Here is a 12,931-nt window from a genome sequence, read left to right as displayed (position 1 = left end):
TAAATTAGGGAAGAGTAGATTTAGATTGGACATTAAGAGGAAGTTCTTTACCGTGAAGGTGCTGGAACACTGGAACAGGTTGCCCATGGAGATAGCTGAGGGCTCATCTGTAGAGATACTTGTGGTCAGGCTAGACAGGGCTCTGGGCAACCTGATCTAGCAGGATTTGCCTTCTCAGACAATGGGGTTGGACTAGATGACCTTTCTAAGTCACTTCCAAGCCAATCCTTTTCTGATTCTGTGATCTGCGCATATATAAATCTCTTTACTGAAAGAGCATCAAAAGTGATGGACTTAGATTTTAGACTTAGATTTTACACCTGCTTCAGAATTTTGACTGACATAGATTTAAGATTTGGAAGAATGCTTTTTTACAGTGAGGGTGGTGAGACAGTGGCCCAGGTTACCCAGAGAAGTGGTAGATGCCACATCCCTGCAAACGTTCCAGGTCAGCTTGTTTGGGGCTATGAGCAGCTGCAGGTGAAGATGTCTCTTGCAGGGGTGTTGAACTGGATGACCTTTGTGGGTCTTCATAGAATGCTTTCAGGACATTAGGAACAATTTCTTCCCCAAAAGGGTTGTGAAGCCCTGGCAATAGGGGTAGTTCTTCACAGAGAGAGTTAGAGGAAGTTCTTCACAGGCAGAGTGATTTGCCATTGGAATGGGCTGCCCAGGGAGGTGTTCAAGAGAAGACTGGATGAGGCATTTAGTGCCATGGTCTAGATGACTGGCTAGGGCTGGGTGCTACGTTGGCCTGGCTGATCTTGGAGGTCTCTTCCAACCTGGCTGATTCTATGAATAGGCTGCCCAGGGCAGTGATGGAATCCCCATTCCTGGAGGGTTTGTAAAGCATTTTGTGATTACCTTTTCTTTGTACCCAGGATCATGTTGTCTGTCTTGAGTTTTAGTAGTCCCTAGTGCAATAGTATTTTGGGGGCTCTGATTGGGAAGCTCTGCATTAAAAATAATACATGTTAATAGCTATAACATCTTCTCAGATGTATATTTATATGCATTTTTTTTTCCTGTAGACCTCTCCAGATTTGGTTTTGGCAGGGAACCATGAAGGAATTTAACAGAATAGAAGGAAGCACAATTTACTCACTCTATAAAATAAGAAGATTGTCCATATGTGTTTGAGTCAATGAATACCTTTTCCTTTATTAAAGACAAAGTTGCCAGAGTGGAAGATTGTCTACTTGTGTCTTTGTCCAGATCTTTACTTTCTCATCTTTGCAGGAATTTTGGCAGTCACGGATGCATATAACCTTAATTACAAAGAAACCAAGCAAGGAGAATCTCCTGGGGTTGCCTCGGACCTGAACCGCTCTGATAAGGACCCAATCTTCATTGGTGGACTGCCAAGATCAAGGGCTGTGAGGTAGAGTGTCCTTTAATTGCTGCTAAGAAAAGCCAGGGGGAAGAAAGAAGTTTATAATGTGTGGAAGAAAGAAGTTTATAATGTGTGGAAAAAGGGACTGGGCAGTTGGCAGAATTATAGGAATGTTGTCAGGAAGTGTAGGAACACATCAAGAATGGCCAAAGCTCTCTTGGAGGTCAATCTGACAAAGGATGTAAAAGAGAGCAAGAAAAGCCTCTGCAAATACATAAATGGCAAAAGGAAGAATAGGGAAAATGTGAGCCCAGTGCTGAGTGAGGTGACAGAGGATGTAGAGAGGACAGAGTAACTGAATGCCTTCTTCACTTCAGTCTTTACTCTTAAGACCAGCCCTCAGGAATCCCAGACCTTGGAAGTAAGAGGGAAAGCCTGCTGGAAGGAAGCCTTCCCTCTGGTCAGTGAGGATTAGGTTATAGATAATTTAATCAAACTGAACACCCACAAACCCATGGGGCCCCTGCAGGTCTAAGGGAGCTGGCTGGTGTTGGTGTTCTGCCACTCTCCACCATTTTCACAAGATCATGGAAGAGGAGAGAGGCTCCTGAGGACTGGATGAAAGCAAAGATTGCTCCAGTCTTCTGAAAGAGCAAGAAGGGAAACTGCACACCATTCAGCCTCACATCCATCCCTGCAGAGGTGATGGAGCAGCTCATTCTGGAGGTCATCTCTAAGCACATGAAATAAAAGAAGGTTGTGACACCATCCCTGGAGGTGTTCAAGAAAAGACTGGATGAGGCACTTAGTGCCATGGTCTAGTTGACTGGCTAGGGCTGAGGGATAGGTTGTACTGGATGATCTTGGAGGTCTCTTCCAACCTGGTTGGTTCTATGATTCTATGAGGAGCACCCAGCATGGATTTGCCAAAGGGAAATCATGTTTGACTAATCTGCTAGCTGTGGTGTGACTGGATGGGTAGATAAAGGGAGAGCAGTGGATGTTGCCAGCTTTGACTATAGCAAGGCTTTTGACACTCTTCTATAGCATCCTTGTAGGCAAGCCTAGGAAGTCTGCTTTAAAAAAGTGGAGAGAAAGGTGGACTGTGAACTGGCTAAACAACAGAGCTCAGAGGATTGTGATCAGTGGTGCAGAGTCCAGTAGGAGACCTGTAGCTAATGGTGTTCCCCAGGGGTCAATGCTGGGTCCAGTCTGGTTCAACATCTTCATCAATAACCTGGATGAGGGGATGGAGTGTACCCTCAGCAAGTTTGGTGCCCTTGCTCTAGCAGGGGGGATTGGATTAGATGATCTCCAAAAGCCCTTTCTAGTTCCCATCAAGCTGGGATTCTTGTATTCACTTTTGAAACTTGGCCCAGAGGAGATCAACAAAAAACATTACAAATAAGTATTTGAGAGTCTGTCTCTGGTTTATAGCTTTTGCATTGCACATCCCTGCTGACCTTGTAAAGTCCTGTTTCTTCCAGTAGCTTCACTTTGAAAGGATAAACATGGCAACAAAAATCCAATTAAATTGTCTGAATGCTCTTGACAATATGGTGAATTCCAGGACAATATTTGTTTCCTTGCTGTTATAGCAGAGGTGCAGACTTAGTAATCTTTGCTGGCAGAGCAGCCTGTAAGGGATTATGGCAGGGACAACATTGGATTTCTCTAACTCAAACCTGCAACCCAATTAGGCATCACCTTAAAGGCCTGGAAAATGACCTGGCTTGGCCATGCAGCGCTGCACAGTGGTGTGTTTCCATTTGGAGATGATGCTATCTGACTCTATATGCTGGAGCATATCTAGAGAAGGGCCACAAGGGTGATCAGAGGGCTGGAGAACCTCTGCTATGAGGACAGACTGGAAGAGTTGGAGCTGTTCAGTCTCGAGAAGAGGAGGCTCTGAGATGACCTTCTTGTGGCCTTCCAGTATCTGAAGGGAGCCTACAGAAAAGCTGGAGAGGGACTTTTTAGGCTACCAGTGACAGGACTAGGGGGAATGGAGCAAAGCTGGAGGTGGGTAGGTTCAAACTGGACGTGAGGAGGAAGTTCTTCAGCATGAGAGTGGTGAGAGCCTGGAATGGGTTGCCCAGGGAGGTGGTTGAGGCTCCATCCCTGGAGGTGTTTAAGGCCAGGCTGGATGAGGCTGTGGGCAGCCTGCTCTAGGGTAGGGTGTCCCTTGGCATGGCAGGGGGGTTGGAACTAGATGATCCTTGTGGTCCTTTCCAACCCTGACTTATTCTATGACTCTTTTTCAGGTTAGGATTCATGCCTGCTGAGAGTAAAAACCAAATGACCTCTGTTTCCCTTGCACTGGACTAACTGCATTCTCTAAAACAGGTCTTGCTGCTTCTTAGTGAAGACAACTTTCTCTTTTCACTCAGGAGATTCCAAAAGAAAAAGGGGGGAAAAAAAAAGGCTTTGTTTTGTGTTTCAGGAAAGGTCTTAGCAGTAGAATGTATGTGGGATGCATCAAGAACCTGGAAATATCCCGTTCGACGTTTGACTTGCTTAGAAATTCCTACGGAGTAAGACAAGGCTGTTTATTGGAGGTAGGAGGCTTTCAGGCTTTGTGACTTGATCTGAACGAGGAATAATAATGCCCTTGGCAAAATGTAGTGAGCTGAAATGGAAAATCCTGAAAAAAACTCAAAGATCCTCCAATCTATGCTTGAAATGTTTTGTTCTTACTGGGTCGTAGATACGGGTCAAGCTGGTGATTATTTCTCTTCCTCACTGAACAGCCTATTCGTAGTGTGAGCATCTTCAGCAGTGGCTACATTGAGTTGGCACCCAAGTCCTTGAGCCCCGAATCAGAACTGATGGCAACTTTTGCTACAAAGAACAGCAGTGGCATCATCCTTGCTGGACTCAGCAGGGGACTGGGAAGGCGCCGACGCAGACAAGCTCATTTGGCAAGTGCTGGAAACGCAAATGATTTGGTTGTGGGTTTTGTTATGTAACATCAAGTCAGGTTTTATGACTCTCTAATTGCAAAGAATGAGACTAATTTGGCTTAAAAAGGCCCAAATACAGAGGCTAGATGAGGAACAGAGGATAATGGTAGAAGCCACACCCCTGGAACTACTGCAGGTTGGGTTTGATAGGGTTCTGAGCAGCTTACTCCAGTTGAAGATGTCTCTGCTTGCTGCAGAGAGGTTGGACTAAGTGCCCTTTAGGTGTCTTTCCAACCCATTCTATCATCCTTACTGTAGCAGAGGAGAGGTGAAGGATCAGTTAACAGGCACCTACCATGCTTATTAGGACCCAAAATGTCTTGCAACAGGGAGGAAAACTGCATATGAAACACACAGAGAGTGTCACTTTCCCCTTCTGTTAGTCTGAATAAGCTACTGAAGGGTTTGAAGAGCTTTCTCATATCTAGCAGACTTTTGTTGCTTCTGGAATCCGAGGACAAAGTCTTTGAAGGAATATCTGCCCCTTGCTTCCTTCCTCTAAGGGGAGTAGAAAGGTGGTGGTAGTGCAAAAACCTGTAACTTTACCTGAGGTTTTATCACCATCAGAGAAATTTCCAGCTCTCCTGTTCTCTTTTAGAAGGCTTTGCACTCTCAGAGGGTGCAAACACATCCCTACTAGTCTTTGAGGCTGGTTAGAAGATTTGTTTGGTTAAAAAGCACCAACACATCCTTACTAGTCTTTGAGTTTGGTTAAAAGGTTTGTTTGGTTAAAAAGCACCAACACATCCCTACTAGTCTTTGAGTTTGGTTAAAAGGTTTGTTTGGTTAAAAAGCACCAACACATCCCTACTAGTCTTTGAGTTTGGTTAAAAGGTTTGTTTGGTTGAAAAGCACCAACACATCCCTACTAGTCTTTGAGGCTGGTTAAAAGGTTTGTTTGGTCAAAAAGCACCAACACATCCCTACTAGTCTTTGAGGCTGGTTAAAAGGTGTGTTTGGTTAAAAGGCACCAACACATTCCTACTAGTCTTTGAGTCTGGCTAAAAGCACCAACACATCCCTATTAGGCTTTGAGTCTGGTTAAAAGGTGTGTTTGGTTCAAAGGCACCAACACATTCCTACTAGTCTTTGAGTCTGGCTAAAAGCACCAACACATTCCTACTAGGCTTTGAGTCTGGTTAAAAGGTGTGTTTGGTTAAAAAGCACCAACACATCCCTACTAGTCTTTGAGGCTGGCTAAAAGCACCAACACATCCCTACTAGTCTTTGAGGCTGGTTAAAAGGTTTGTTTGGTTAAAAAGCACCAACACATCCCTACTAGTCTTTGAGTCTGGCTAAAAGCACCAACACATCCCTACTAGTCTTTGAGTTTGGTTAAAAGGTTTGTTTGGTTCAAAGGCACCAACACATTCCTACTAGTCTTTGAGTCTGGCTAAAAGCACCAACACATCCCTCTAGGCTTTGAGTCTGGTACATCCCTCTAGGCTTTGAGTCTGGTTAAAAGGTTTGTTTGGTTCAAAGGCACCAACACATCCCTACTAGGCTTTGAGTCTGGTTAGAAGGTTTGTTTGGTTAAAAAGCACCAACACATCCCTACTAGTCTTTGAGTTTGGTTAAAAGGTTTGTTTGGTTAAAAAGCACCAACACATCCCTACTAGTCTTTGAGTCTGGCTAAAAGCACCAACACATCCCTCTAGGCTTTGAGTCTGGTACATCCCTCTAGGCTTTGAGTCTGGTTAAAAGGTTTGTTTGGTTCAAAGGCACCAACACATCCCTACTAGGCTTTGAGTCTGGTTAGAAGGTTTGTTTGGTTAAAAAGCACCAACACATCCCTACTAGGCTTTGAGTCTGGTTAAAAGGTTTGTTTGGTTAAAAAGCACCAACACATCCCTACTAGTCTTTGAGTTTGGTTAAAAGGTTTGCTTACAGCTCATTTGGAGGTGATTTTTTTTTTCTTTTCCAAGTTAAAGCCTGAGTGGCAGCAAATGAAGTTGTAGTTAAAACTGAATCTTCTGGTTAAATCCACAGCCCTTCTTTTCCATCATGCTGATTGATGGTCAGCTAGCCGTGCATGTTAATGCTGGAGATAGAGCAAGTACTAGGAAAGTGACTCTTCAGGCTGCTAATGGAACGTACAGTGATGGACAAGAACACTCTGTCATCCTGATCCGGAGCAAGAGGTACTCCCTGGTTAATTACTGTGTGCCTTTGTCAGCTCGCTCTGTTCCCCCAGGAGCTGCCTTTGCCAGCTCTTTAGGTTGAACAATCAGGGCTGTGTCTTTCTGCTGTTAATGGAGATGTTCTGATTTACATGGTAATTGTCTACAGCATACAGCCACTGATGAAGCGGTAGTTAAAAGCTCTCAACATCTTGGGGGGCCGCTTGAGTAAAGGATACTAAATAGTATCAGAGAAAAGCAGAGCTATCTAAATAATTTAGCAAGGTATTTGACAGTAGTCCACATGCTAAATGTTATCTAAAGGAGATCTTCTAGCTCTAAGACACTCAAAAGGTTACCAAAGCATTGGAATCTTTATTTCTTAGGACATTTTTGAGGTTGAGAGGAATGTTTTTCATTTGCAAACGAATGTCTGGGGCACTACTTGAATGTTTTTTCCCCTGCTTTATCTTTTTCAGGATCATAACCGTGCAAGTGGATGAGAGTAACCCTGTGGAACTGAGGCTTGGTTCATCAGCAGAAATGAGCCCCATGAATATTTCCAACTTGTATGCGGGTGGCATTCCAGCAGGAGAGGGCATGTTAGGGCTCAAAATGGTTGATTCTTTTCATGGCTGCATCAGCAACCTGATTTTTAACAAGGAGTAAGTCAGAGGAGTAGCTGCCCTGGTTTGGGAAACATTCATAATTGCTAATTATTGCAGTTTGTAACCTCTTCCATGACATTGTCTGTTTGCCTGGGTTTTAACTTAACCCAAACCTGATACTTGATGGTCTGGGTCTTGTAGCAGGCAGAAAACAAGAGTTAGCAACTGCATTTCCAAGTAGCATTTAAAAGTGTCTTTAATATGTGGAGAGACACTGCAGAAAATCCAACTTTCTCTGCTGTAATTCAATGCACGTTCACAGACAGTGCTTTCCCACAAATACTGCCTGTTAGCATCCTTCCACAAACAGATCATTTGCCACCCCTCAATCTTTGTGTGTCCCAGCCATGCTGCTTCTTGTCCTTCTTCCTCTTGCTGCTCAAAGTGCCTGGAAAATACTCTCCCTTGTGCTTAAGAGCTCTGGGGTTTCACTTCTTAAAAAGTAAGGTGTTGTGTTTTTGCTTTAAACCCAGGCTTTTGTATTTCACCACTTCCATGAAGTATGAACATGTGGAGTTGGACAGCTGCTTTTTGTCAGAGAAGCCTAAACCAGCCATATGGCCAGAAGACCTTGAGATCCAACCTGAACTTCAGGCTTTCCCACTTCCCCTGAGACCTCTTGCAGACACAAAAAAAGTATGTATTACATGAAAGTTCCTGTCTCTTACAGCAGAGTTCAACAGCAAGGTGCAGTTGAGCCATGTAGAGAGGTACAGACTGTGTGTGTTTGCTTCTTGTGTGGTGTGGTTCAAAGACTCACAGAACAGTGGGGATTGAAAGGGACCTCTGGAGATCATCTGGCGTCTGCTAAATGAGGGTCACCCACACCAGCTTGTCCAGGATCGCAATGTCCAGGTAGGTTTGGAATCTCTGCAGAAAAGGAGGCTCCACAACCTCTCTGGGCAGCCTGCTCCAGGGCTTATGCCTCCTCACAACAAAGAGCTTCTCCCTCGTGTTCAAATGGAACCTCCTGGGTTTCAGTTTGTGCTCATTGTCCCTTGTCCTGTCACAGGGCACCACTGAAAAGAGTCTGGCCACATCCTCTTACCCCCTCACCCTCTTGCTGAGCATTGAGAATATCCCCTCTCAGTCTGTTCTTCTCCATACTCAACATTGCCAGGTCTCTCAGCCTTTCCTCCTCTCTGAGATGGTCCAGTTCCCCCAGCATCTTTGTAACCTCCACTGGACTCTCTTCCCTATCTCTCTTGACCTGGGCATCCCAACACTGGACCCAGTACTCCAGATGTGGCTTCACTAGGGCAGACTTAAGTGAGTGTGGAATTGAAGTTATTATTTCTTGGAGAAGAAGTGTGATATGAACCTTTGTAGCAGCCTGTTGGCCTTTTGGAAGGAAAATATCATTTATTTTACTATTGTTCATGCAGCAGCACTGAAAAAAGAAAAGGTGGAGGGATCAGAAGCCCAGAAACCATTATCTTTAGTGTGTTCCTGCCACAGTATGGTGCTTTGACTGTGTAACTCAGCCTTCACATTTTCCTGTGTGCAGCCTCTGCTCTGTTTCCAAGAGGAGGCATGAACCTCCTCTGAAGTATCTGAATGAAACTTGCCTGGCACCTCTTTCCTCTGCCACAATCCCTGTTCCTAAGAGAAAGCCACAATTCCTTCTCTCTTTCTGCAGCTGCACATCTTTATGACAGTCTTTCCAAAGCATCCTGGAATCATTTTTGTGTGGCAACACAAAGAGGATCTTTACACATTTCACACAAGCCTGCCTATAAAAAGAAATGAGCTGTCCTCCTTTGAGCTGAAACACAGCTTTGGCTCATTCTCTGTAGCTTTTCATCCCTTAGATCATCACCAAAATCTGCATTTGCACTAAATGGGAGAGGATTTCTTCCAAGCCCTTAAGATTTTTCACATGGAGGTTGTAGCCTCTCTTCCAGCACTTGTTATCCAAAGAGCTATCCTTTCAGGGCAGTGGTGAAGGGATACTTCTCAAACTACAAACAGATCTCAGTAGAAAAGAACTCTGCTGTCTGTGAGACATAGCTTAATGATTAGAACTAGTACTAGGGCCGAAGAAATCATGAGAGGAGTGGAACCCCACTGCTGTGAGGATAGGCTGAGAGAGTTGGAGTTGTTCAGCCTGGAGAAGAGAGGGATCCACTGAGATCTTCATATAGCCTTTCAGTGCATAAAAGGGTCTATAAGAAAGAATCATAGAATCATTTTTGTTGGAGAAGACCTTTAAGATCATCAATTCCAACCATTATCTAACTCTACCAAGCCTGGTGCCAAACCATGTCTCTCAGCACCACATCTCTGTGTCTCTGAAACACTTCTAGCTATAGGAATTCCAACACCTCTCTGGGGACCACATTCTAGTATTTGAGAACACTTCCAGTGAAGAAGGTTCTTCTTTTTTTATGTTCAGTTTTGAGCACTGTAATGCAAGAGATGTGGAGGTGCTGGAGTGAATGCAGAGAAGGGCAATGAAGCTGGGAAAAGGCCTGGAGAATAAATCCTATGAAGAGCAACTGAGGGAGCTGGGGAGGGTTAGTTTGAAAAAGAGGAGGGGAAGGGGAAACCTCATTGCTGTCTACAACTAGCTGAAAGAACCTTGTGGAGAGGCTGCTGCTGGTCTCTTCTCACAGGTAATTAGTGATAGAACAAGAGGGAGTAGCCTCAAGTTGTGAATGGGTAGGTTTAGAATGGGCACTAGGAATCTAGTGGCCAGGCATTGGAATGGGCTGCCCAGGGAGATGTTGGAGTCACTGATGTGACTGGATGTGTTTAAAAGCTGTTTGAATATGGTACCTGGGGATGTGATTTAGAGTGAGACTTGTAGAGTAGGGGTGTTGGTTGGACTTCGTGATCCTGAGGGGCTTTTCCAACCTGAATGTTTCTGTGATTCTGTAGTATTCAACCTAAACCTTCCCAGGTGCAACTTGAGGAGAAAAGACCAACCTCCACCTCACTTCAACCTCCTTTCAGGGAATTGGAGAGAGCAAGGTCTCTCCTTAGCCTCCTTTTCTCCAGGCTAAACAACCCCAGTTTCCTCAGCTGTTCCTTGCAAGACCTATTCACCAACTCCTTCACCAGCTTTGTTGCCCTTCTCTGGTCCCACTCCAGGACCTTGGTGTCTTTGAGGACAGACTTTTTAGAAGGGTCGTTGTGGCAGACCAAAGAGTGATGGCTTTAAAGTACAAGAGTGGAGATTCAGACTAGAGAGAAGGAAGAAATGTTTTACAATGAGGGTGCTGCACTAGCCCAGGTCGCCCTATCCCTGGAACCATGTTCTGTTGGATGCTCCTGCTGAATGCATAGGGAGGGGTTGAACTGGATGGCCTTTAAAGGTCCCTTCCAACCCAAACCATTCTCTGATTCTATGCTTTTGGAGCCTAAAGGTAGCTCAGAATGGGAGTTTAACTGGTTGATGTTGCTCTGATGTTGTGATTATCGTGTGGCTCAACTGTGCTCCTTATAATGTTCTGCATAGGTACATTGTGACTATTCTTAATAAAGTAATTCTATTAACAGGTTGTTTGTGCAAAAGATGAGCTACCTGGTCATGTTCAAGGTGCCCATCAGTTTGGGCTTGCCAAAGGCAGCCACTTAACACTGCTCTTCAATCAGTCCACTGTCAGGAAGAAGTAAGTATATCCTAAATCACACCTGCACAGAGTGTCTTACCTTGTAGTGAGCTATAAGCAGCACACTAATGGTTTTCACGAGTGCTTTTCATGCACTGCCAGCTTTGAACATGTCCCTAACTTGAGGTTTCTGTGGGCTTCTCATGGGAGAAAGTATCACAGCCACCACAATATCATTAATGTGCCTTCCCTAGGTTTGTGGTTGTGAGTTTAAGTCGTGGTCAGAGCTCTGCTTTCTTTTCTCTGCAAACATAAGAGCCCTTCTGTGAGTTTCTTGATTTCTGTTTTCCACATGCAGAGCTCAGCTGGTCTCTGTTCCTTCAGTGCAGATGACATCTCACCCTCTCTACTGGGTATTCTGCAATTGCATCTTCTGTGTCTGTTTCATTCAGGTCACTGAGGAGCTGAAGCTCCTGAGAGAATCTTTTTTAATGAGACTTTAAATGTGACCTTTCTGCCGCTTTTATTTGTTTGAGAGGCTCCCAACAAAGCCTTCAAAATGCAGACTGCAAACCACTTAGTGTTCTTTCATGAAATTAGCATCCTTTAGGTTGTGATTTCAACTGAGGAAGCCTCTGCAGGCATTGAGAAAAGAACCTTTTTAGCTTCTGTGGTAACTGTTGGATGTAGGGACACTGCCGAGGATCGATGCTGTGCAGTCTGAACCTAATGACTGTAATAAATGGCTCAGTCAGCTCCTCTACCTTTTTAAGTCTCCCTCTGTTCTCAGGCTGCCCACTGTACCCCAGCAAGCTTGGCTGACAATAGTGGATGCCATCACATTATTCTGTGATTGCTTCCTTCCTAGGGGCAGTAGGCAAGCCTGTGGTTACTAACAGCTGAGCCAGCCCTCCTTAAAGCCCAACTCGCTCTGACAAGCATTTTTTTCTGTCTCTGGTGGGTACAGCACTGATTTCTGTCCAGAAAGCCATTGTAGATCATGTTTCCTGAAAATCAATGCAAATCCTACGTTTCTGGCTTTTGTAATAATGAATTCCCTTTCATGCTAAGACTTAGCAATGCAGAGCATCTCTCAGTAACACCGAGTTGTTTGCCGCTGTCTAGACTCTCCGTCCAGCTGAACCTCCGAACCTTTGCCTCCAGTGGCCTGATTTACTACATGGCTCACCAAAACCAGGTGGATTTTGCAGCCCTGCAGCTTCGTGGGGGGCAGCTCTACTTCTCATTTGATCTGGGGAAAGGGAAAGCAGTGGCTTTTCACCCTGCTGTTATCCACGATGGAAAATGGCATACGGTAGGTGGTCACCGATCCTGTACTGCAGTTTGTCTTCCTCGGGGTTACTGAGCTGGCTTTTCTCTGCTTTTCATCTGTGGTTTTTTGTGTTGCAAAAGTAGAAAGGTTTTACCCAAAGCACAAAACAATTCGAGCAATTTGGATTTGAGTGTAATTATTTCATTTTTAATTGTTCATTAATTAGTCTTGGGATCGTAGGTTATTTTCAGTTGGAAGAGACCTTTGAAGGTCATCTGGTCCAACCTCCCTGCAGTCAGCAGGGACAACTGCAACTAAATTAGGTTGCTCAGAGCCCAATCCAACTTGACCTGAATGGTGTTCATAGATGGGGTATCTCCCACCAGTCTGGGCAACCTGTTCCAGTGTCTCACAACCCTCAGTGTAAACAATTTCTTCCTTCTCCCCATAGTGTAAATCTTCCTCTTTAATTTAAATCCATCACTCCTTGTCCTGTCACAGTGTTAGCATCCTACTCCTGTCAGGTGTCTCAGATTACTTAAGAGTTTAAGTAGTTCACCAACTATGTGCTAATAGTCATCTTTGCCAGAGAAGATGGCAACAGAAAGGTCTAGGATTACACAGAATTAACAGATTGACCTCCGAGATGTGCCAAGGGAGGTCTAGGCTGGATGTTAGGAGGAAGTTTTTGACAGGGAGAGTCATTTGCCATTGGAATGGGCTGCCCAGGGAGATGGTGGAGTCACTATCCCTGGGGGTGTTAAAAAAAAAGACTGGAAGGGGCACTTAGTGCCATGGTCTAGTTGATTGGCCAGGGCTGGGTGCTAGGTTGGACTGGATGATCTTGGAGGTCTCTTCCAACTTGGTTGATTCTATGATTCTATTGTCTAGTTGATTGGCCAGGGCTGGGTGCTAGGTTGGACTGGATGAGCTTGGAGGCCTCTTTCATTCTGGTTGATTCTATGACTCTACGATCGTCAAGTCCAACTTATCACCTAACACAGTATCACACAGTATCAT

The 12,931-nt window shown here is 44.7% G+C and overlaps 1 protein-coding gene across 1 annotated transcript in view; it reads left to right on the top strand.

The window, feature by feature from the left end:
- The window catches only part of LAMA1 (laminin subunit alpha 1), a 143,052-nt gene that overhangs the window by 117,825 nt on the left and 12,296 nt on the right, over positions 1-12,931 (top strand). Inside the window, exons 51-58 of the mRNA XM_064150177.1 lie at positions 1,240-1,381; positions 3,777-3,891; positions 4,084-4,254; positions 6,286-6,437; positions 6,896-7,081; positions 7,558-7,720; positions 10,586-10,698; positions 11,764-11,953. Coding sequence (XP_064006247.1) covers positions 1,240-1,381; positions 3,777-3,891; positions 4,084-4,254; positions 6,286-6,437; positions 6,896-7,081; positions 7,558-7,720; positions 10,586-10,698; positions 11,764-11,953 — 1,232 coding nt within the window. The remainder of the gene's footprint in view (positions 1-1,239; positions 1,382-3,776; positions 3,892-4,083; positions 4,255-6,285; positions 6,438-6,895; positions 7,082-7,557; positions 7,721-10,585; positions 10,699-11,763; positions 11,954-12,931) is intronic.

The sequence above is a fragment of the Pogoniulus pusillus genome, chromosome 10, assembly GCF_015220805.1.
Source record: "Pogoniulus pusillus isolate bPogPus1 chromosome 10, bPogPus1.pri, whole genome shotgun sequence".
Classification (NCBI taxonomy): Eukaryota; Metazoa; Chordata; class Aves; order Piciformes; family Lybiidae; genus Pogoniulus; species Pogoniulus pusillus.
This window is presented reverse-complemented; position numbering and strand designations above follow the sequence as displayed.